This window comes from Manis javanica, chromosome 9 (assembly GCF_040802235.1).
Source record: "Manis javanica isolate MJ-LG chromosome 9, MJ_LKY, whole genome shotgun sequence".
In the NCBI taxonomy this organism is placed as follows: domain Eukaryota; kingdom Metazoa; phylum Chordata; class Mammalia; order Pholidota; family Manidae; genus Manis; species Manis javanica.
Genome location: NC_133164.1, coordinates 60,107,319 through 60,129,427, shown reverse-complemented (window position 1 = coordinate 60,129,427; position 22,109 = coordinate 60,107,319). Strand labels below are relative to the sequence as shown.

At 38.5% G+C, this 22,109-nt stretch overlaps 2 protein-coding genes across 13 annotated transcripts in view; both read right to left on the bottom strand.

Annotated features, from left to right (window-relative positions):
* The window catches only part of CEP192 (centrosomal protein 192), a 181,615-nt gene extending 178,935 nt beyond the window's left edge, over positions 1–2,680 (bottom strand). For all 10 annotated transcript variants that reach the window (XR_012121089.1, XR_012121091.1, XR_012121090.1 and 7 more), the window contains exon 1: positions 2,363–2,680. The gene's annotated coding sequence lies outside the window, so the exon portion shown is untranslated. The remainder of the gene's footprint in view (positions 1–2,362) is intronic.
* Positions 2,681–5,486: 2,806 nt separating this feature from the next.
* SEH1L (SEH1 like nucleoporin) overlaps positions 5,487–22,109 on the bottom strand; it is a 40,855-nt gene continuing 24,232 nt past the window's right edge. The window contains exons 6-10 of one of the 3 annotated variants that reach the window (XR_001855042.3): positions 11,085–11,225; positions 10,224–10,381; positions 8,802–8,952; positions 7,622–7,797; positions 6,053–6,185 (exon numbers count right to left, since the gene is read on the bottom strand). Coding sequence is in view for 2 of the 3 variants with exons in the window: in XM_017672747.3 (XP_017528236.3) it covers positions 5,969–6,185; positions 8,802–8,952; positions 10,224–10,381; positions 11,085–11,225 (667 nt within the window). In the remaining variant the exon portion in view is untranslated. Of the gene's footprint in view, positions 7,798–8,801; positions 8,953–10,223; positions 10,382–11,084; positions 11,226–22,109 lie in introns of all 3 variants that reach the window. The other 2 variants (XM_017672748.3, XM_017672747.3) reach the window with 2 other exon arrangements.

Genomic DNA, 22,109 nt, shown 5'->3' with positions numbered 1-22,109 from the left:
ATTCACCATTTGCACTTGGTATTTTAAGAAACACTTAACAATTACATAGGCATTTAGTACACTAGTTTTCAAAGCTTACCATAAACTCTTCCCAGAAAACAGAAATTCAAAGAACAAGTTTATTCTGGAGCAGTAAAAACTCCAGTTGAGGGAGAGGAGCCAAGAAGGTGGCGTGAGTAGGGCAGCAGAAATCTCCTCCCAAAACCATATATATTTTTGAAAATACAACAAATATAACTATTCCTAAAAGAGAGACCAGAGGATATAGTACAACAGCCAGGCTACATCTACATCTGTGAGAACCCAGCACCTCATAAAGGGGGTAAGATACAAGCCATGACCCAGCGGGACGCAAGTGCTCCCCCCACCCCAGCCCACCAGTAGGAGGAGAGGAGTTGGAGCAGGGAGGGAGTGGGAGCCCAGGACTGCTAAATACCCAGCACTGGTAATCTGCACCAGGAGCACAGACACACAGTGTGGGGTGTGCTGGATACTAGAGAAACAGAAAGGTAAAATCTGTGAGCAGGTCCCTGCAGCCGGCTCCCCTGGGACAAAAGAAAAGCAAGTGCTTTTTGAAAGTCTTAAAGGGACAGGGGTTTCACAGCTCGACTGAATCGTCCCGGCACACTCAGCTTAGCAGCTGGGAATCCCAGGGAACTTCATGCACCCCAGCCCCCCGGTAAGCAGCACAGCTCCGAAACCCCTCAGGGCAATAAACAGCCTGCTGTTCAGTTCATTCCCCCTCCGGCGAGGCCCCGCTTGCCCCGCCACACCAGCCAAGCAGCCTGAGAGTGGCCACGCCCACAGCCGCCACCCAGAGTCTCATCCCTGTGCTCAGCTGCCTGGCACAGGCAGAGGAAGCTGAGGCAAGGTGCGAAGGGGCGCCGTTCTCACAGGAGAGCACACCCGGTGCACCTGCCTCTCCCTGCAGGGCTCTGGGCTACCCCAAGAGCTGCTCCCGGTGTGCAGGTAACCCACACAGGCAGCGGAGAGGGGCACGGCAATGAACAAGCAGGAAGGGACTTTGTTCTCCCAGCTGACACATGTGCCACCTGTCTATAACTACCTCTATTGCCACGAAAAGGCAGAAGAATTTGGTCCAGTCCAGAATCACCCAGACAACCTCCGAGAAAAGACCTGGGGAGACAGATATAACCAATCTTCCTGAAAAAGAATTCAAAATAAAGCTCATAACCATGCTGATGGACCTGCAGAGAAATATGCAAAAGCTAAAGGGTCAAGTTAGGAGGGAGAATACAGAAATAAAACAATCTCTGGAAGGACTTAAGAGCAGACTGGATGAGGAGCAAGAGACTGTTCATGGAATAGAAATCAGAGAACAGGAATACAGAGAAACTGAGGCAGAGAGAGATAAAAGCATCTCCAGGAATGAAAGAATATTAAGAGAACTGTGTGACCAATCCAAATGGAACAATATATGCATTACAGGGGCACCAGAAGAAGAGAGAGAAAAAAGGATAGAAAGTGTCTTTGAAGAAATAATTGCTGAAAACTTCCCCAAACTGGGGGAGGAAATAGTCTCTCAGACCATGGAAGTCCACAGATGTCCTAACACAAGGGACCCAAGGAGGATAACACCAAGACAAATAATAATTAAAATGGCAAAGATCAAAGACAAGGACAGAGTATTAAAGGCAGCCAAAGAGAGAAAAAAGGTCACCTACAAAGGAAAACCCATAAGGCTATCATCAGACTTTTCAGCAGAAATCTTACAGGTCAGAAGAGAATGGCATGATATATTTAATGCAATGAAACAGAAGGGCCTTGAACCAAAACCCCAGTTGAATGACCGCAAAACGGTAACAGCATATGTAAATACTGTCATAAAAACAGCTGTCCTCCAAATGACTGTCTCAACAGGGATGTCATGTTTTACTAAACAACGTCTGAAATGAAGAGAAAACAAAAGTAGAGTGACAGTAAACATCTTATTTCATGTCTGTTTTTAATAAAGATATCAGATATGGGGAATGTAGTAAAGTGGTAGGAGAAATGTGCACGTGGCCTGGCAGAAACCAAAGCAAACGTGAGTGAGTGGGTGCCACTGGCAGGCCCCTCTGCATTTATTTGACAACAACGTTATTTCCGCAGTTTTAGGCACTAAGGACAAACAAAACCGCCCATCACGACACATGAAATAAACGTCGCCAGTCGACAGAGCACTTTGCAACGAGAAACTCCAGAGCAAAACGCGGAGTGCGTTTGTCCCTCGAGCTGGAAGTCATCATGCGGAAAGGGGTGCACAAGGATGTGACCCCAAAAATCAAAACCCGCGTCTTTCAAAGCCGACCTCTCCTGCTTGGCAAGAGCCCTGGGCACAGAGGCGTCCAATTAAACTCACCGAGCGTAATTCAGCGTGGCAGCTGAGCTGAGTGCGGAGGTGCGGACAGGGCGCGGAGGCCCGACCACGGCCCGCGCGCCGCAGCCCCCGGCAAGCCACCGGCCCAACCGCCACTGGCCCGTCGGCCCGCAGCCGAAATGCTGGCCCAAAGTGGATTCGCTCGCCTCCCGCAGCAGCACAGCTCAAGGCACCAGTATTCCTCCTCACTGAGTCTGCGGCTCCACCTGCGGGAGCCTACAAACAGGCAGATGGGTCTGCAAAAAGGTAGCGTCTCAGAGGCTGCAAAGTGCGCTTGCGCGTGCGCGTCCTCCCCGACAGAAGCCGTACCGCGCGGCCCCTGAGTTCACGGCTGTTCGCGGCAAGAGCCGAGAGGCGGGGATTCAGAGTTGGCTTTGGATTGGACAAGGCGGACAAGGAGGCCGATGATTGGGCGAGGAGGGCGCGTTCCTGGATTTGAAGCCAGGAAACTGCGCCCTGCAGCTGCGGAGCTCTTCACTGCCAGAGGCCCTCCAGGATCTGCCCCGCGTACACGGCCTTCGCCAACCTTGAAAAGGAACGCTCATCTTGCTCGGTTTGGGACCCCAAGGCACCGTCGCTCACCTTATACACAAATATTTCCAGTGGACAAAGTACCCGATACTACCGAGTTCAGTACTGTTGCCATTTTTTGGCCTTACTGGAGCAGATGTAGGTCTTTTCTATCACCGTTTGGCAGTCTTTGAAATGTATCGTGGTTTGCTTCATGATGTGCATGACTAGTAAACTTCAATTAGGAAGTCATTCCTCGGGATCCAAGCCTCAGCACAGTTCGCTACACCTAATCGCCTCTTTGTGATGGGCTAAGGTAGGTCTGGGGTGGAAAGGGGTTAGGAATGAGGCATAATTTATTCCTAATTCCTGCGTTTTCCTATCCTCATTAGGCCATGTAACCTATCCCCGACATCCGCTCGACATTAGGCCTTAACTACCACTTTACTGAAACCAAAGGTCATTCAATTTCACACCTTTCACTTGCCTTCATTTCAAAATTTCTACCCTACGGTCTCAGAGGGAAAAAAGAGTCCCTTTCTTCCAAAGCTAACTCCTTCATTCATTCATCAAATGAACTTCATTCATTCAAGTGACTGAATGTTAAGACATACTGACTTGGGAGGAGAGAATAGTAAAAACACTAAGTTGAGTTCCCCTAGTAGTAACTGTAGTCTGGTGGGGAAAGACGTTTGATCACTTTACTTTTTACATCCTCTGCAATACTGCTCAAGTATCATTCCCGGAGACACTGTCCACTAGTTAGTTCCCTTCTCTCTACCTTTAGAAATACTCCCTCTCTCCATCCAAAAATAAAAAATCAATAATGGGTGGTCTTATCACCTGAAGACCCTTCTTCTCTTCCTACCCTTAAGAGCCTTCACATTAACACCTTGTCAGTCATTCCACATCATATGGCTTGATCCTGAGCACTACTTTAACATTTGTTTTAATTTATCAGGACTAGCCTCCTGTCAAATGCAGTGATGTCTTCACAGTTCTCCCCACATCTCTTTTGAAAGCTTCCAGCTTTGTCATTTGAAAAGTGTAATTGCCCATATTCTACCTTTATCCACATTCAATGAACAGGTAAGTGGAGAAAATCTCAAGCATTTAGTGAATCCTGAAAAATAAACCAAATACTTAGCTCTAAGGGCAGAAATGATGCTATTTTAGTGTAAAGAACAACCCTTGTTTCACAAAATATCTTCTGTCTACACCTGGAATGTGTCTGTATATTCCAGACTGCCATTCCCCCTGTATCGCTTGTACCTAACTCAGTGTCCTTCCTCCATAAAAATCAACTGACCAGAGCTCTCCCCACTCTACCCAGCAATTTAGTAGATTCTAGTGGGGGTATGACCCTATTCATAGGAAAAGTTGTTTTTGAAAATTAAAATCTAATAGTTACAATAATTATATCATCTATGTGTGATTCACTGATATACATAAAATGCTCTTCAACTTACATCTTTCTCTAATCCTGAAGGAAGTTAAACTCTTGACAATCCTGAGAAAACTGAACCCATAAGAATATTTCTAGTCTCATAGTTTTAACCATTTCCCGTAATTACTGTTGACCATATTGATTTCAAATTTTACAAGTATTATTTAGAAAAATGTTATCTAATTAGATTTAAAGTCAATATCTGTCATTTGTAGATGCTAATCTACATATTGACTTTCGATCTTTTAAATAAATGTCATTCTCTTCCCTATTTTTTGATTGTGTGGATTTTTTTTAGCAACATGGTATTTTACAGAGAGAAAAGCTTTAACAACTACCAAATACTTTTATAAGGCAATAGATTCCTATCTTTTTTTTTTTTTTGAGAGGGCATCTCTCATATTTATTGATCAAATGGTTGTTAACAACAATAAAATTCAGTATAGGGGGGTCAATGCTCAATGTACAATCATTAATCCATCTCAAGCCTAATTCTCGTCAGTCTCCAATCTTCTGAAGCATAACGAACAAGTTCTTACATGGTGAACGAATTCTTACATAGTGAATAAATTCTTACATGGTGAACAGTACAAGGGCATTCATCACAGAAACTTTCGGTTTTGATCATGCATTATGACCCATAAACAATCAGGTCAAATATGAATATTCATTTGATTTTTGTACTTGATTTATATGTTGATCCCACATTTCTCCCTCTATTATTATTATTATTTTTATTTTTAATAAAATGCTGAAGTGGTAGGTAGATGCAAGATAAAGGTAGAAAACATAGTTTAGTGCTGTAAGAGGGCAAATGTAGATGATCAGATGATCAGGTGTGTGCCTATGGACTAAGTATTAATCCAGGCTAGACAAAGGCAGCAAGACATCCACGGATGCAGAAGATTTCTCTCAAAGCAGGGGGGGTGAGGTTCTGAGCCTCACCTCTGTTGATCCCCAAATTCTCACCTGATGGCCCCCCTGCAACTGTGCCTGTCTTAGGTTGTTCCTCCCTTGAGGATAGATTCATATCTTTTAAAATATGTTTTATTAAATAATCCACTTGGACAATAATTACTAAAGCTTTAAGCAGTAATTCTAAGTAGTAAAAGGCAATTTCCTTAAAAAAAATAAAAAGACCAGTCCATATTATGTTTTGCTGCTTTATACACAGGAATGATTTATTTTACAAACTAGTTGCAACATTATCCTGTAAAATAAAATAAAAAAAACACTTATGTCTCAAAAGGCAGAATGAACTTTATGATGGATGTGTTTTCACATTAACCAGTATGACAAACCATAAGAAATTTAACACCATGATAACAGTTAAAAATAAAATGTACTAAACAGCTAAACAGGCACTCTGAAATCAGCTACTGTGTATAACTCTCACAGTCAATGTACTGTATCTCATTTCATCACAGGTTATCAACCAGTGAAGCAAATATTCCTTTGATGCACAAGTACAAACACATTTCGGTTGCAAACACTGTGTTCTGGTTGTAATACATGCAAGACAGACCCTAATTTAGAAAAATCTTCTCAAAGAAAATGAAGAAAAAAAGCAGCCAGGAATGAAAGCATTTCCAAGCACTTGAATAAGGCTTTTAAAGTGTCAACTCAGTGTTTTAAACCCCTTCATTCTCAGGTAAGGGGTTAAGAGGCCGAGAGAAAGATCGTCTGCGAGGGTGAGGATACTGGAGGTTGGCAGTGTCAGCATCGCAAGAGTGTTCTACCAGAGGAGGAGGAGGAGGAGGAGGAGGAGGAGGAGGAGAATGAAGGAGCTGGGCATAACTGGACCATCTTGATCCAGCCCGTGGGGAATCCCGAGGGGGAAAGAAATACCTGAAACAATGAAGACAGGAACAAAACACCAAAACAAAAACAACAGTTAAAAAAAAAAAAAAAAACAGAAGAAAAAGAGAAAAGTAGTAAATACAAAGAACCAAAGAAGAGAAAACACATGCTGGAAAAAAAAGAGCTTCAGTATAGTCATGCCAAAACTAACAGAACATAATAGCAAAAATCAAGACCCTTACTAAAATCAAGCTTGCTTAAGCCAAGTATAGAAACTTGAAAGAAAGAAATACAATCTGTTAAACTTACAATGTTAAAAAAAAATTTATCGGTATGAATGTTACAAAAAAAATACATTAATTCTGTAATTTAAAACATTTTCTCAGAAACATCCTTGACATCCTGTAAATTTACTAATCTAATAAGCTTTTTCTTTATTTTGAACAATGCTTCATTTGTGGTATCAGCAGGCACACATTTTTTCATGGATACATGATACTGAGAACCAATTCAAATACATTTTCATATAGTATAGCCAACTATTGCACCATACTTTTAAAGAATACAATATTTGAATACACTTAGCTGTTTTTCTGCAAAAACCTTAGTACAAAATGTTGATAAGTAAAAGGGCTTAAAGAATATGTCCTATTGTTACTATTCTCTTTTTTGACAAATGACCCATAATACTTATGCATGTTAGCAAACAGATTTATAGTTTTGTCATCAAGGTCAGAGTTCTAGAGGACTTCAACCAAATGAAGCAGACAACTAAACTAAGAAAATCCTGGGACATGGGATGTGTAGGTTAATTTAATGTGCATGCACAACTTGAGCAACATTTTAACTGCTTCTCTATGTTTCCAAATTTTGACCTGAAGGAAACCTTAAGCCTGGGATCACACCATAAAAATACACAAATACCTATTAGAAACACATATGAGAAACGTTTATCTCTATAGTGAATATGAATTACAAACTTACAAAGGTGTTTTCATTGTACTACCAAATTATACATGAGGCAATACCAATGCTCTGGCTACAAAACGTACAAATTACTTTCATTTTACTACTTCTCTCACTCTACTAATATTTTTAAATATTACAAAGAAATTGACAGATTGTACTGAATAATATGTATAAACCAATTCTACAAAAGATAGATTAGCACTCAAAACATGAAAAATATTTATTCATTCTTCAAATTAAAATCATAAAAATTCATCATTTTACCTTACTGTTTTAGAAAACAGAAGAAATAAGCCTATATTATCCAAATGGAATAAAGTGATATTTTCCCTCCTCCCAACTGTTCATAAGGATGGTAACAATCCTTTTAATTTTAAGACCCATGTTAGCTTCAGGAACATTTCAAAAAATTGTTCTGGTAACAATGTCTCTGGTAACAAAAAGCCTCTCCATTTATATTTCAGAAGTTTCAAATATTATCAGTAAACTGGCTAGTAGCAAAAAATGATACACACTGTATTTTTAAAGGCCTTTTGGATTGCATTTAGTAGTAAGCAGGCTGCTGGTGTATCTTGGGAGAGGTCAAACGGTGCTGGGGAAAGGGAAAAGAAGCTCGTTTTCCATTCCTGTGTGCATGCAACAAGCAGCAAAACAGCAGTTACTCCAGTTAGCTGGTACTCAGCTGTGCTTTCTGTTAAAGAACATAATACAAATGGAGAAGGGAAAATCATCACAGATCTAACACACATGGTTACTGGCACAATAAGAATACAGATAAAAACTTCAAAGCTCTTTACAAAAGAAAATCTGCAGTATAGGTAGCAACCAAAAGCCAGAATTTTAAAAAAATTAACATTAGTATCCTTTGCTTCATGAAATGATCTTTATAATCTCGTATCTTCTGTGGTAAGCTGAAATTGTTTTCATGCAAATACTTAATCTTAAAATCAAATAGCAGGACGTATTTATAAAAATATAACAATACAAAAATAATTGAGGAAATTTTAAATACAATTCTTTTATTTAAGATGACAACAGTATAACCACAGGAGTTTTTAAGGCTGTGCTTTGAAGTTTCCTGAATGGTATTCCAAATTACTCACAAAGACCTATTAAAATAATTTTACCTTACAAATTCATATATTTAAAATTTCAGTATGAAAACAAAAAGGACTCTTTAGATCATATCAAACATTAAGATAAAAAAGGTCTATAATATGCTAAAAATTCTAAAAATCAAGTACTCAGAATTTACCATTTCCTCTTATGATCCCCATTAAAATTTTAAACACAAAAAAACATAATTGTCATTTTATTTGAAATTTCAGTTTGACCTGAATCAAAGGCTAGACTACCAGCACCAACAACACACTAATGCTCATCTAGAACTAAAATCCCCAGTATTATCCACATTTCCTCTTCATCTCACTATCTCAGAAGCAAAATAAAATCTTAAAGTTATAGACATTTTTGATAGACCACTAAATTTCAGAACAAAATTTAGTTTGTTTAATGGCCTCACAACCAACCTGTAAATATTATGACCAAGTAAGCCAAGTACAGAGTTAATGAAGTGAATTTTTTTAGTGTTATAATTGTGTGAATATCTTCATTCAAACTTAACACAGTGTTAGTATGACTACCAGAATGATTTAAAAAGAAGGTAATTTCTAGTTTTCCCACCAAACAGCCTACCTGCTAGCAGAAGATCCATTTAATGAATTTTGAAGATTTGGGGTACTTGAACCTAGGGAAGGATTTGAGTTTCCCTGCTGAGAACTCCCACTCACAGGACTTCCATTACCTTTCAAAATACCAGTACACTTCCAATTGTCCATATAATTAGCTGAAAAGAAAATGGTCAAAGACATTAACATGACTAATGCCCATGCTCAAGGACACAAATCTGTGTTCATGTCCTTAAATTACAATTACAGAAACAAGAGAGACCTATAAGCTACATTTTTCAGGATAAACATTAAACACACTTTTTAAATGATACACATACATCTCAATTTCAACAATTTTTTAAGTTTTAGGAGAATTACTAATTTAAAAAACAAAGTTTTCACCACCCATTTACCTTCCTTACAATTCTCTAAATTAATACCAAATTATTACATTAAGTAAATATCAAAAAATCCACCTTTATTATAATGAATTTCAATTACAATTTTATGTAGGGTAATCAAGTTGTCTTCTTATGAAAGTATAAAGTCATGTGGGTATCTAACATCCTCAGAGATATAAATAACAAAACTTTTGGGGTGTGAGTGGCTTATCAAATATAGCCTAATTCTTTCAATACAAAATTGGTCAGTGGAGACACTAAGCCCAGGAAACCCCTGCTGGAGAGGAGGTAGATGGTCCTGACAGAAAGCAGAGAGGCAGGCAGCAAAGCCCATGAAGTCAAAGACACTGAGGAAAGGGAGGTCGGGGTGGGTTCTACGACAGCCTAAAACTGACCATGGAAGACTTCACTGAACTGCATTTTGAGAAACCATAACTGCTCAGGGTAAATGAACTAAGCTATAATTTTGGATCTTAAGTATACAAAATGGATACACCTCTACCTGTGGGTAAACACCCATGGAAAAGCGCAGACCATACTACAGCAACTAGAGTCAGTGTTAATCAACCAGGGTTCTCTCAGCTTGCTTGGCATTTATAAGAAACTCAGAATTAGCACCCCCAAGATTCTTAAACTTTGGGGAGTCGCAGAGAGGAGGGTGATAAGATCCTGGATTTTCCCCTACAAGGGCTGCTTGGCCAGTGCAATTGTTTAAGAGATAACTGCAGTCCTATCTTCAGTTTGTAGAGCAGTCACATAAGGTACACATACAGCAAACTGTATCCTTTAAAGATATTGTATACTGTTACACTTTTCATTTTAAAAATTGCTTTGTTCCACATGGAAACTTAAAAAGCAATTCAATTTAATTAGTTGCTATGAACTAGGTATGCTGATAAAAGCTTCAAAATAACATAAATTGGTATTACATTAATTTAAAAGTAATTGTAGAAAGATAATTTTTTCCAAAATATTTGAGTTTACATTTCTAAGTGAAAATTCTAAAATAGCAACATAAAGGAACAAATCCTTCACTGAACTCTTACCTTTCCACAATCTTACACAGCCATCATCTCCTGAAGATGCTAGCACTGTTCCTGTTATATTCCAACTCACTCGCCAGACCTGAGAGTTATGGTTATCAAACTGAGCCACTATATGGATTTCAAATTTTGTTGGCCCACTAGAGGAAGTAAGTTCTTTCCTGTTAAAACAAAATTTTTCCTAGGGATTCTGAGAAAATATTTTTAAAATACACATACACATTCTAAATAAATAAATACAAATAGATTCACATAATTATTATATAATAATATGCACATTCATATCCCTCCTCCTGCAGCTAGCTCACTGAGTTGGGCCATGTCACTTTTCATTTGACTCAGTACCCAGCATGATTATACCACAAAAAAGGTATTCAGTGAGTATTTCAAAGAAAAAAGAAACAACAAAAGAGGATCTTATTCCCCTAAACAACACTGAGGAATAAAACGGATGATTATAATTAATTTTAAAAGGAAAGCAGTAGGAACAGAAGAACAAGAGGAAAGGAAGGAGGAAAAAAGGAAAAAGAACTGAAATAATTTCAAGATGAAAGCTCAATCAATTATTCACAAAATGTCTCAGTGCTAATATTCCCTAAGTCAACTGCCACCTCTCATTCAAACATTTATAGAGTACCAATTATATCCAGAGGATCCAATTCACTTAATATTAGCCTAAATAAACATAAGAAAATATGAACATCCTGTTTTCTCAATCCCCACCCCTAAAGTCATATTTTTATAGATACAATGTTCATTGAAGAATACATTCCTCCGATCACAGTTGCCTCTATACTCTACTCCATAAATGAAAATAATTACAAGTGAAGACCACTTTCAAGTTAATAACTTTGGAAAACTCACCTCACAGGCTTTAACGTAAAAATCCTCACATCTTTGGTTGCTATGGCTAGAATATGAAAGGACCGTCCCAAGTTTGGAGCAAATGCAATGTCATGGACAGGATCTGTGACTGTCATGAGGGTCTCAGCTTTTGCATATTTCCTAATGAAAAAACAAAAAATTTATAATAAAATTTTCAGAAATGAAAAAATTTTAAATCCACATGCTGAGGAACCTCAATTCTTTCACATTCCTCACAACAAAGTATTGTTTACCTCTGCTGTTATGTCCAAGTCCTAACCCCACCGAAACTTTAAATGTGACCTAATTTGGAAAAAGTATCTTTGTAGGTGTAATTAAAGATCTCAGAATAGGATCATCTGGTTTTAGGGTAGGCCCTAAATCCAATGTCTAGTGTTGTTATAAAAGACAGAAGAGGAGAAGGAGAAAAAAGGCCATGTGAAGACAGAGGAAGAGACTGGAATGACACTGCCACACACCAAGAAAGCCTGGGCCACCAGAAGCTGGAAGAGACAAGGCAGGATTCTGGAAAAAGCAGAGCCCTGACAATACCCTGATTACAAATTCTAGCCTCCAGAACTCTAAGAATATATTTCTGTTTTAAGCCACTAGCTTATAGTAGTTTGTTAGGGCAGACTTAGGAAGCCAGTCTAACCTCCAAAGTTTCTTCCTTTGATTTTTTAAGTTTAGCCTAAAACGATTTAACAAAAATTTCATTAGAATCAGATCTTGATTAGCTAGTAATGATTTTTTGAGAGAAGGGTAACTGATTTTCTAAGTATTTGAGTGTAAATAAAAAAGTGAAGCTGGTAACAGCTGACTCCTATATTTGAACTTAGACTAGTCACTTTACTTTGTTGTTCTCCTTTTTCATTAAAAAAATGGTGATAACATAAAAGCTACCTATCTCATTTAGAAGGTGGTTGTCAGAATTCAAATTTCATAATATGTGAGAAAATGCCTTGTAACTTATTTAAATGCAGGGTACTTATCATTATCAAGGTCTACCTTAGTATTTTCACTCACCAATATAAGTAAAATTATCCAATATTGGTTAAATTGTTTAAATGTTTCCTGTGTACTAAATGGTATTATTACTTACAAAAAGATCAATAGGTATCAGTAACTGGATGCTACATAGCTCATGATCACGTATCTCCCATGAAACAGGTTTAATCTACAGAAGAATGTTCTCTGCACAGCAAAGGAAACCATCAACAAAGTAAAAAAGCAACCTAATGAATGAGAGAATATATTTGCAAATGACATATCTGATAAGGGGCTAATATCCAAAATATTTAAAGAACTCATACACGCAACACCAAAATAACTAAATAATCCAATCAAAAATGGGCAGAGAACCTGAACAGACATTTTCTCAAGGACATACAGATGGCCAACAGGCATGTGAAAAGATGCTCCACATCACTAATCATCAGGGAAATGCAAATCAAAACCGCAATGAGATATAATTCACATGAGTCAGAATGGCCATTATCAAAAAAAAGAAATACCAAGTGTTGGCAAGGATGTGGAGAAAAGGGAACCCTCCTACACTGTTGATGGGAATGAAAACTGGTGCAGCCACTGTGGAAAAAAATATGGAAGCTCCTCCAAAAACTAAAATAAGAGGGGCGGAGCCAACATGGCGGTGTGAGTAGGAGAGTGGGAATCTCCTCACAAAAACATATTTTTGAAAATACAACAAATACAACTAATCCTAAAAGAGACCAGAAGACACAGGACAACAGCCAGACTACATCCACACGTGCAAGAGCCCAGCGCCTGGTGAAAGATACAACCCCCGGCCCAGCAGGACCCGAGCACACCTCCCCCCAGCTCCTGGCAGGAGGGAGAGGGAGCCCAGGACTGCTAAACACCCAGCCCCAGCCACCCGCACCAGAGCGCAGACACAGTGCATGCATGGAGGGCTGGAAACTAGGGAAATAGGGCAGCAAGACCTCTAAGCGGGTTCCGAAGCTGATGCCCCTGTGACAAAGAAAAGTGAGTGCTTTTTGAAAGTCTTAAAGAGACAGGGACATAACAGCTGGACGGATACAACAAGTCACAGCCCAGTGGCTGGAAATTGCAGGAAAAACCGGGCGCACTAACCCCCTGGGCAACAGCTCTGACACCCCTCACAGAGGTAAACAGCCAAACAGCCCCCAGGTCCATTACCCCTCTGGGCACTGCGAAAGCAGAGAAACAGCCTAAGGCAGACCACGCCCAGAGAAAGGGAAATTCCTCCGTATTGGCCAGGCAAGACACAAAGACCCAGTCTACACACAATTACCCAACACAAGCCACAAGGGGTCGCAGTTGTCCCAGTAAAGAAAAGCCAGTAGCAAGTGAAAAGTTTGGTCCTCCCAGCTGACAGTCAATAGCACCTGTCAACATGAAAAGGCAAAAAAATATGATCCAGACAAGACTAACCCAGACAGCTTTGGCATCTGCTACATCTTCCCCTGAGAAAGAACCTGGGGAGATAGATTTAACCAGTCTTCCTGAAAAAGAATTCAAAACAAAAGTCATACCCATGCTGATGGACTTGCAGAGAAATATGCCAAGAACTAAGGAAGGAAAATACAGAAATATTTTCTGGAAGGACTTCAAAACAGAATGGACAAGTTGCAAGAGACCATGAATGGACTAGAAAACAGAGAATAGGAATGCAGAGAAGCTGATGCAGAGAGAGATAGAAGGATCTCCAGGAATGAAAGAATTCTAAGAGAGCTGAGTGACCAATCGAAATGGAACAATATCTGCATTATAGGGTTACCAGAAGAAGAGAGAGAAAAAGGGATAGAAAGCGTCTTTAAAGAAATAATTGCCAAAAACTTCCCCAAACTAGGGGAAGAAATGGCCTCTCAGACCACAGAGGTACACAGAACTCCCGTGACAAGGGATCCAAGGAGGGCAACACCAAGACACATAACAATTAAAATGGCAAAGATCAAAGACAAGGACAAAGTATTAAAGGCAGCCAGAGAGAAAAAAAAAGGTTACCTACAAAGAAAAACCCATCAGGCTATCATCAGACTTCTCAACAGAAACCCTACGGGCCAGAAGAGAATGGCATGATATACTTAATGCAATGAAACAGAAGGGCCTCAAACCAAGACTACTGTATCCAGCATGAATATCATTTAAATATGAAGGAGGGATTAAACAATTCCCAGACAAGCAAAAGTTGAGGAAATTTGCCTCCCACAAACCACCTCTACAGGGCATCCTACAGGGACTGCTCTAGATGGGAGCACTACTAAAAGGAGCACAGAACAAACACCCAACATATGAAGAAGGGAGGAGGAGGAATAAGAAGGGAGTGAAATAAAGAATCATCAGACCGCGTTTCTAATAGCTCAACAAGTGAGTTAAGTTAGACAGTAAGATAGTAAAGAAGCTAACACTGAACCTTTGGTAACAACAAACTTAAAGCCTGCAATGGCAATAAGTTCATACCTCTCAATAATCACCCTAAATGTAAATGGACTGAATGCACCAATCAAAAGACACAGAGTAATAGAATGGATGAAAAAGAAGAACCATCTATATGCTGCTTACAAGAGACTCACGTCAAACCCAAAGACATGCACAGATTGAAAGTCAAGGGATGGAGAAAGATATTTCATGCAAATAACAGAGAGAAAAAAGCAGGTGTTGCAATACTAGTATCAGAAAAAATAGACTTTAAAATAAAGAAAGTAACAAGAGATAAAGAAGGACATTACATAATGATAAAGGGCTCAGTCGAACAAGAGAATATGACCATTACAAACATATATGCACCCAATACAGGAGCACCAATATATGTGAAACAAATACTAAGAGAATTAAAGGAGGAAATAGAATGCAATGCATTCATTTTGGGAGACTTTACCACACCACTCACTCCAAAGGACAGATCCACCAGACAGAAAATAAGTAAGGACACAGAGGCACTGAACAACACACTAGAACAGATGGACCTAATAGACATCTACAGAACTCTACATCCAAAAGCAACCGGATACACATTCTTCTCAAGTGCACATGGAACATTCTCCAGAATAGACCACATACTAGGCCACAAAAAGAGCCTCAGTAAATTCCAAAAGATTGAAATCCTATCAACCAACTTTTCAGACCACAAAGGCATAAAACTAGAAATAAATTGTACAAAGAAAGCAAAAAGGCTCACAAACATATGGAGGCTTAACAACACGCTCCTAAATAATCAATGGATCAATGACCAAATCAAAATGGAGATCCAGCAATATATGGAAACAAATGACAACAACAACACTAAGCCCCAACTACTGTGGGACGCAGCAAAAGCAGTCTTAAGAGGAAAGTATACAGCAATCCAGGCATATTTAAAAAAGGAAGAACAATCCCAAATAAATGGTCTAATGTCACAGTTATCGAAATTGGAAAAAGAAGAACAAATGAGGCCTAAGGTCAGGAGAAGGAGGGACATAATAAAGATCAGAAAAGAAATAAATAAAATTGAGAAGAATAAAACAATAGCAAAAATCAATGAAACCAAGAACTGGTTCTTCGAGAAAATAAACAAAATAGATAAGCCTCTCGCCAGACTTATTAAGAGGAAAAGAGAGTCAACACAAATCAACAGTATCAGAAATCAGAAAGGAAAAATCACGACGGACCCCACAGAAATACAAAGAATTATTAGTGAGTACTATGAAAACCTATATGCTAACAAGCTGGAAAACCTAGGAGAGAAGGACAACTTCCGAGAAAAATACAACCTTCCAAGACTGACCCAGAAAGAAACAGAAAATCTAAAGAGACCAATTACCAGCAATGAAATTGACATGGTAATCAAAAAACTACCAAAGAACAAAACCCCCGGGCCAGATGGATTTACCTCAGAATTTTATCAGACATACAGAGAAGACATAATACCCATTCTCCTTAAAGTTTTCCAAAAAATAGAAGAGGAGGGAATACTCCCAAACTCATTCTATGACGCCAACATCACCCTAAAATCAAAACCAGGCAAAGACACCACCAAAAAAGAAAACTACAGACCAATATCCCTGATGAACATAGATGCAAAAATGCTCAACAAAATATTAGGAAACAGAATTCAAAAATACATCAAAAGGATCATAGACCATGACCAAGTGGGATTCATCCCAGGGATGCAAGGATGGTACAACATTCAAAAATCCATCAGCATCATCCACCACATCCATAAAAGGAAAGACAAAAACCACATGATAATCTCCATAGATGCTGAAAAAGCATTCAACAAAATTCAACGTCCATTCATGATAAAAACTCTCAACATAATGGGTATAGAGGGCAAGTACCTCAGCATAATAAAGGCCATATATGATAAACCCACAGTCAACATCATACTGAACAGCGAGAAGCTGAAAGCTTTTCCTCTGAGATGGGGAACAAGACAGGGATGCCCACTCTCCGCACTGTTATTCAACATAGTACTGGAGGTCCTAGCCACGGCAATTAGACAAAACAAAGATATACAAGGAATCCAGATTGGTAAAGAAGAAGTTAAACTGTCACTATTTGCAGATGACATGATATTGTACATAAAAATCCCTAACAACTCCACTCCAAAACTACTAGAACTAATATCAGAATTCAGCAAAGTTACAGGATACAAAATTAACACACAGAAATCTGTGGTTTTCCTATACACTAACAATGAACTAATAGAAGGAGAAGTCAGGAAAACAATTCCATTCACAATAGCATCAAAAAGAATAAAATACCTAGGAATAAACCTAACCAAAGAAGTGAAAGACTTATACTCTGAAAACTACAAGTCACTCTTAAGAGAAATTAAAGGGGACACTAATAAATGGAAACTCATCCCATGCTCATGGCTAGGAAGAATTATTATCGTCAAAATGGCCATCCTGCCCAAAGCAATATACAGATTTGATGCAATCCCTCTCAAATTACCAGCAACATTCTTCAAGGAATTGGAACAAATAATTCAAAAATTCATATGGAAACACCAAAGACCCTGAATAGCCAAAGCAATCCTGAGAAAGAAGAATAAAGTAGGGGGGATCTCATTCCCCAACTTCAAGCTCTACTATAAAGCCATAGTAATCAAGACAATTTGGTACTGGCACAGAACAGAGCCACAGACCAATGGAACAGACTAGAGAATCCAGACATTAACCAAGACATATATGGTCAATTAATATTTGATAAAGGAGCCATGGACATACAATGGCGAAATGACAGTCTCTTCAAGAGATGGTGCTGGCAAAACTGGATAGCTACATGTAGGAGAATGAAACTGGACCATTGTCTAACCCCATATACAAAAGTAAACTCAAAACGGATCAAAGACCTGAATGAAAGTCATGAAACCATTAAACTCTTGGAAAAAAACATAGGCAAAAACCTCTTAAGACATAAACATGAGTGACCTCTTCTTGAACATATCTCCCCGGGCAAGGAAAACAACAGCAAAAATGAGCAAGTGGGACTACATTAAGCTGAAAAGCTTCTGTACAGCGAAAGACACCATCAATAGAACAAAAAGGAACCCTACAGTATGGGAGAATATATTTGAAAATGACAGATCCGATAAAAGGCTTGACGTCCAGAATATATAAAGAGCTCACACGCCTCATCAACAAAAAACAAATAAGCCAATTAAAAAATGGGCAGAGGAACTGAACAGACAGTTCTCTAAAAAAGAAATACAGATGGCCAACAGACATATGAAAAGATGCTCCACATCACTATTTATCAGAGAAATGCAAATTAAAACTACAATGGATGGCTGCCATCCAAAAGACAAACAACAACAAATGTTGGCGAGGCTGTGGAGAAAGGGGAACCCTCCTACACTGCTGGTGGGAATGTAAATTAGTTCAACCATTGTGGAAAGCAGTATGGAGGTACATCAAAATGCTCAAAACAGACTTACCATTTGACCCAGGAATTCCACTCCTAGGAATTTACCCTAAGAACGCAGCAATCAAGTTTGAGAAAGACAGATGCACCCCTATGTTTATCGCAGCACTATTTACAATAGCCAAGAATTGGAAGCAACCTAAATGTCCATCGATAGATGAATGGATAAAGAAGATGTGGTACATATACACAATGGAATACTACTCAGCCATAAGAAAAGGGCAAATCCTACCATTTGCAGCAACATGGATGGAGCTGGAGGGTATTATGCTCAGCAAAATAAGCCAAGCGGAGAAAGAGAAATACCAAATGATTTCACTCATCTGTGGAGTATAAGAACAAAGGAAAAACTGAAGGAACAAAACAGCAGCAGAATCACAGAACTCAAGAATGGACTAACAGGTACCAAAGGGAAAGGGACTGGGGAGGATGGGTGGGTAGGGAGGGATAAGGGGGGGAAGAACGGGGGTATTAAGATTAGCATGCATGGGGGGGTGGGAGAAAGGGGAGGGCTGTACAACACAGAGAAGACAAGTAGTGATTCTACAACATTTTGCTATGCTGATGGACAGTGACTGTAAAGGGGTTTATAGGGGGGACCTGGTTATACAGAGGATCAAAGCCTAAGTTGGCTACCCCGAAAATGAACTAAGATACGATATGAAAAAGAACTTCCAACATCAGTACTCTCTCGAAGACTCATGCCAGAAGATGATCATCAAAAAACCCCAACAAAGATCCACACACTGCTACAGCTGTAGATGCACTCATCCCACCGGTTCCTGGACTTGCCATGGGAATGAAGAAGGAGATATCTAAGCTGGCCTGTGCATACAGTAAAACAACAAATTTGACTGGATCTATACTGTTGGAACTCAACCAAGAATTAGGAGAAGTGCAAATTGTAGCGCTCCAAAATCTTACAACTACAGACTATTTACTGTTAAAAGAACATATGGGATGTGAACAGTCCCCAGGAATGGGCTGTTTTAATTTGTCTGATTTCTCTCAGACTGTTCAAGTTCAGTTGGACAATATCCACCATATCATAGATAAGTTTTCACAAATGCCTAAGGTGCCTAACTGGTTTTCTTGGTTTCACTGGAGATGGCTGGTAATTATAGGTATGCTTTGGTTATGTAACTGTACTCCTATTATGTTAATGTGTGTGCGCAATTTAATTAGTAGTTTAAAATCTATACATACTTATGTTACTCTACAAGAAGATATGTCAAAGAAATAATCAATCTTCCCATGTTTTCTTCCGTCTGCTACTTCTATAGCTTTTCTTCTTCCTTCCTAATTACAACCCTTAAATAGAATTCGTGCCTCATATCGAATTTACCATGTATCATAATTCTTCCAAGTGGTAAAGATACCTCAAGACAAATGCTGGGCATAGAAGCCACAGGGCATAAATATGCAAAGAAGTAAAAAACTAACCTTTTCAAACAATAAGGCTTCTCTCTCACTTACCAACTTTACATTTCCCTGTATGGCCCCAGAAGATGACTGGTTAGCCAGAGACGGGTAAGATTCCTCAAGGGAGGAACAACCTAAGACAGGCACAGTCGCAGGGGAGCCATCAGGTGAGAAATTGGGGATCAACAGAGGTGAGGCTTAGAACCTCTCCCCGCCTGTTCTGAGAGAAATCTTCTGCATCTGTGGATGTTTTATTGCCCTTGTCTAGCTTGGATTAACACATAGTCTACAGACACACACCTGATTATCTACATTTGCTCTCTTACAACACTAAACTATGTTTTCTACCTTTATCTTGCATCTACCTACCACTTCAGCATTTTATTAAAAATAATAATAATAAAGAGAGAAATGTGGTATCCACATATAAATCAAGTATAAAAATCAAACGAATATTCATATTTGGACTGACTGTTTATAGTTCATAATGCATGATCAAAATTGAAAGTTTCTGTGATGACTGCTTTTGTACTGTTCACCATGTAACTTATTCACTATGTAAGAATTTGTTCTCCATATAAGAACTTGTTCGTTATGCTTCAGAAGATTGGAGACTGATGAAAATTAGGCTTGGGGTGGATTAATGATTGTGCATTGAGCATTGACTCCCCTATACAGAATTTTATTGTTGTTAACAACCATTTGATCAATAAATAGGAGATGCCCTCACAAAAAAAAAAAAAAAAAAAGTACACACTTCCAATTGTAAAATTAATAAGTAACCAGGATGTAATGTATAGCATAAGGAATATAGTAAAAATACTGTAACAACTTGTTATGGTGATAGCTGGTACCTAGAATTATCATGTATATAAATGCTGAATCACTGTGTTGTACACCTGAAACTAATGTAATACTGTGTGTCAACTACCCTTCAATAAAAAATAATAATCTACAAAAAAAAAAAATCCCTCAGAATAATGGAAAACATCATGTAGAAACAAAACTGTTTAAAAAAGATGCAAAAACAGAAAAACTGAATGTTAAGATACACCTTGTATCTTCAATTCCTTAAATCTACTTAGTCAACAGTGTTTATTAGGTGAAATTAGACTGAGGCAAGATAGGATGTGTTAAAGATTCAATGCAAGTGGCTCTTGCTTCCATTTGTAAACTTTTTAATGGGCTGAGTTTATTGGAAATATGTCCATCCATGGTTCTTCTTTGACTCCCACTTTGCCAAATTATGTAACTTTTTCCATAGTTGATTCATAGCTAAAAACATGCTAATAGCTATTTCGTCCTTTTATCTGATTGTTTTTCTTTTATCTGGGGTTATCTCCAAAACACTAACATGCCTGATACATAAGTAACAATTCCTCTGTCTTACGCACCAAAAATGTTCTGAATAAGTGGTGAATGTGTTCAACCTACTTTGATAAACCTAAATAAGAATGTAAAGAAAAAAAAAACAAAACTAAAATTAGAAATACCGTATGACCCAGCAATTCCACCTCCAAGAATTTAACCAAAGAAAACAAAGTCACTATTTCTGAAAGATACATGCACACATATACTCACTGCAGCATTTTTACAATAACAAAGATATGGAAGCAAGGTAAATGTCCATCAGTAAATAAGGATAAAAACAATATGGCATGCATACATACACACAAAAATATTTCTCAGCTATAAAAAAGAATGAAATGTCATTTGCAACATGGACCTAGAGGGCATTATGCTAAGTGAAAAAAGTAAAAGAAATATCACGTGATTTCATTTATGTAATCCAAAAAAAATAAAACAAATGAAAAATAAAACTGAAACAGACTAATAGATACAGAGAACACATCAGTGGTTGCCATTGGGAAGTTAGGTGAAATAGGTGAATGAGGAAAAAAATTAGTGAGGATGTCCAATATCTTGATCTGGGTGATGAATGACTGCACATCTCAAAATTCATTGAGTTATACACTAATATTTGTGCATTTTATTGTATGTACCTCAATTACTATATATGCATATATACATACATACATATATGAACCTTCAAACAACTCTTACTTCAAATAACCAGAACAAACCCCAAAAATAGCTGAACAGTACGATGACTTCCTAAGTCTATGCCATACAGCCCCACAAGCAGACAGTTACTCACCCAATGCCCTTCCCCATTATCCTAAATGTAGAAAATGCCAGATACTATCTAACTGTCTTGCAGCTATAGCATGGGCAAATAATCCAATTCTGGCCATTGGGACCTGCTGAAAAAGGCTGCTGAGATGCTTATAAAGAAGTTTTTTTCTCCCTAATGTAAAGAGACACATGAAAGGAGACACCCTTTAGATCTGCAAAAGAGGACCTTGTATGACTTACTTCTACTTATCTACTATGGAACTGTCCTGGCCAATACAGTCCACTAGCCACATGTACCTATTAAAAACTAAACTGATAAAAGTTAATAAATTCCATTCTTCAGCTAAAGTAGCCACATCTCAGACTTCAACAGCTGCATGTGGCTAATGGCCACTGCATTAGATGGCACAGATGTTGGACCATGTTCATCATCACAGCAAATTCTATAAGAAGAACATTGTACACAGAGCCTCTGAAGAAATTCAAGCATCTACAAAGGTAGAAGGCAAGTATAAAAACCCAAGTAGAAACATTCTAAACTACAGAGTCTATGGGAGT